Below are 1,797 nucleotides of genomic sequence, written 5' to 3'. Positions count from 1 at the left end.
AGTGCACTACTTTAGACCAGAGCCCATAGGGGGGAGAGGAGAATAAGTCAATAGAGAAGGGCAGCTGAACTGAGCTGCCGGAGGGGAAGGAAATGACATCACTTTGACGTCAGAACTTGTGTTGATATTCAAGCAGATCCCTTGTTCACCTACAGGTCTCCTGTTCAACTTGAAGGTGTATTGTGGAACATACCGGTATCTACATCATTAAAGGATTTGTATTTTTATATAGATAGAAATGGAGTAATGGAATTTGACATTGTAACATTGCATAATGTATGTTAATGAGTGGTGACAGTAAACTGTAGATACTGGTATACTGTACCAGGACAGATATCACCTCATGCCATCATCCATCTGTGTTTATTCATTGGCCCTGAGTCAAAGTCAAACCTCAGATGCAGGTGTTCTGAGCCTTGGTCTAATATTACCATCAGGCAGGGTTTTTGTAGAGAACAGGAGGAAGTCTACATCACTGTGTTGGCTGGCTGCACAGTAATAAACTGCACTGTGTTCAGGTCCTCTCAGACTCACTAGATGAAGATAAGCCTCTTTCCCACCGTCTCCACTCACATTGAAGTGCTTTTCAAATGATTTCTCCATGGTTATTGACTTGGTATATGCATAACCAATGAGTTTCATAGCAGTGTCTCCTGCTGACTGTTTGTACCATAGTATCACGTAGTAGTTAGGGATCGTATGGCTGCAGGTGAGTTGAACATCTCCTCCAGGACCTTCTGTTAGTGCCACGGGCTTCTGATGAACCATGCTACTAAACGACTGCCCTGTGGACAGAGAGAGAAAGGAGAGGAGAGAGAGGAGAGGGAGAGAGAGGGAGAGAGAGAAGAGGGGAGAGAAGGAGAGAGAGAGAAGAGAGAAGTAGAGAAAGGATATTTTTATTCAGTTTGATGACATTCGTAGTATCGTTAGGCTTCTCATCTTAAGTGATTTAATACCTGTCACCCAGAGTGGTAGAGCTGCCAGGTGAATCAGAACTCTGAACATCATGATGAAGAAAAAGATAATGATGAAGATGATGAACATGCTGAAGAAGACGATGATGATGTGATATGAGTGCCTCCTGGATGAAGCTCTGAGGTGAAAGGAGATTGGCTGTTGTAGTAGCATGTTTCCTTCAGGGTGGTGGATAGTGACAGTGTTAGAGGGAGTGTCAGGAAGCCTGTACTGTAAAGCTTGCTCATAGGACCTCACTGTGAACATGACTGATTACATGATCATGACAATGAACCCATCAGGCATTAGAAGAACTAGAGTTAGAGGTCCCCCTACAGTATGTGATGAGACCATCAGACATTAGAAGAACTAGAGTTAGAGGTCCCCCTACAGTATGTGATGAGACCATCAGACATTAGAAGAACTAGAGTTAGAGGTCCCCCTACAGTATGTGATGAGACCATCAGACATTAGAATAACTAGAGTTAGAGGTCCCCCTACAGTATGTGATGAGACCATCAGACATTAGAAGAACTAGAGTTAGAGGTCCCCCTACAGTATGTGATGAGACCATCAGACATTAGAACAACTAGAGTTAGAGGTCCCCCTACAGTATGTGATGAGACCATCAGACATTAGAACAACTAGAGTTAGAGGTCCCCCTACAGTATGTGATGAGACCATCAGACATTAGAACAACTAGAGTTAGAGGTCCCCCTACAGTATGTGATGAGACCATCAGACATTAGAAGAACTAGAGTTAGAGGTCCCCCTACAGTATGTGATGAGACCATCAGACATTAGAAGAACTAGAGTTAGAGGTCCCCCTACAGTATGTGATGA

General features: G+C 43.6%; 1 protein-coding gene across 1 annotated transcript; it reads right to left on the bottom strand.

The window, feature by feature from the left end:
* Positions 1-387: 387 nt before the first annotated feature.
* Positions 388-1,384, bottom strand: LOC118944282. Its single transcript, XM_036962748.1, has 2 exons — positions 957-1,384; positions 388-785 (listed from the first exon to the last, which is right to left on the bottom strand). The coding sequence occupies exons 1-2, from the start codon at positions 1,219-1,221 to the stop codon at positions 388-390; spliced, it is 663 nt and encodes a 220-aa protein (XP_036818643.1). The 5' UTR covers positions 1,222-1,384.
* Between the last annotated feature and the right edge of the window lie 413 nt (positions 1,385-1,797).

Source organism: Oncorhynchus mykiss, chromosome 25, assembly GCF_013265735.2.
Source record: "Oncorhynchus mykiss isolate Arlee chromosome 25, USDA_OmykA_1.1, whole genome shotgun sequence".
Lineage (NCBI taxonomy): Eukaryota > Metazoa > Chordata > Actinopteri > Salmoniformes > Salmonidae > Oncorhynchus > Oncorhynchus mykiss.
The sequence above is the reverse complement of the archived record's forward strand: the minus strand, read 5'-3'. Positions and strand labels throughout refer to the sequence as shown.

Coding starts and splice junctions, on each gene's coding strand:
- LOC118944282 (XM_036962748.1), bottom strand. CDS start 1,221: ATGTTCACAGTGAGGTCCTATGAGCAAGCTTTACAGTACAGGCTTCCT. Junction 786..956: donor TCTACCACTCTGGGTGACAG/GTATTAAATCAC, acceptor CTCTGTCCACAG/GGCAGTCGTTTAGTAGCATG.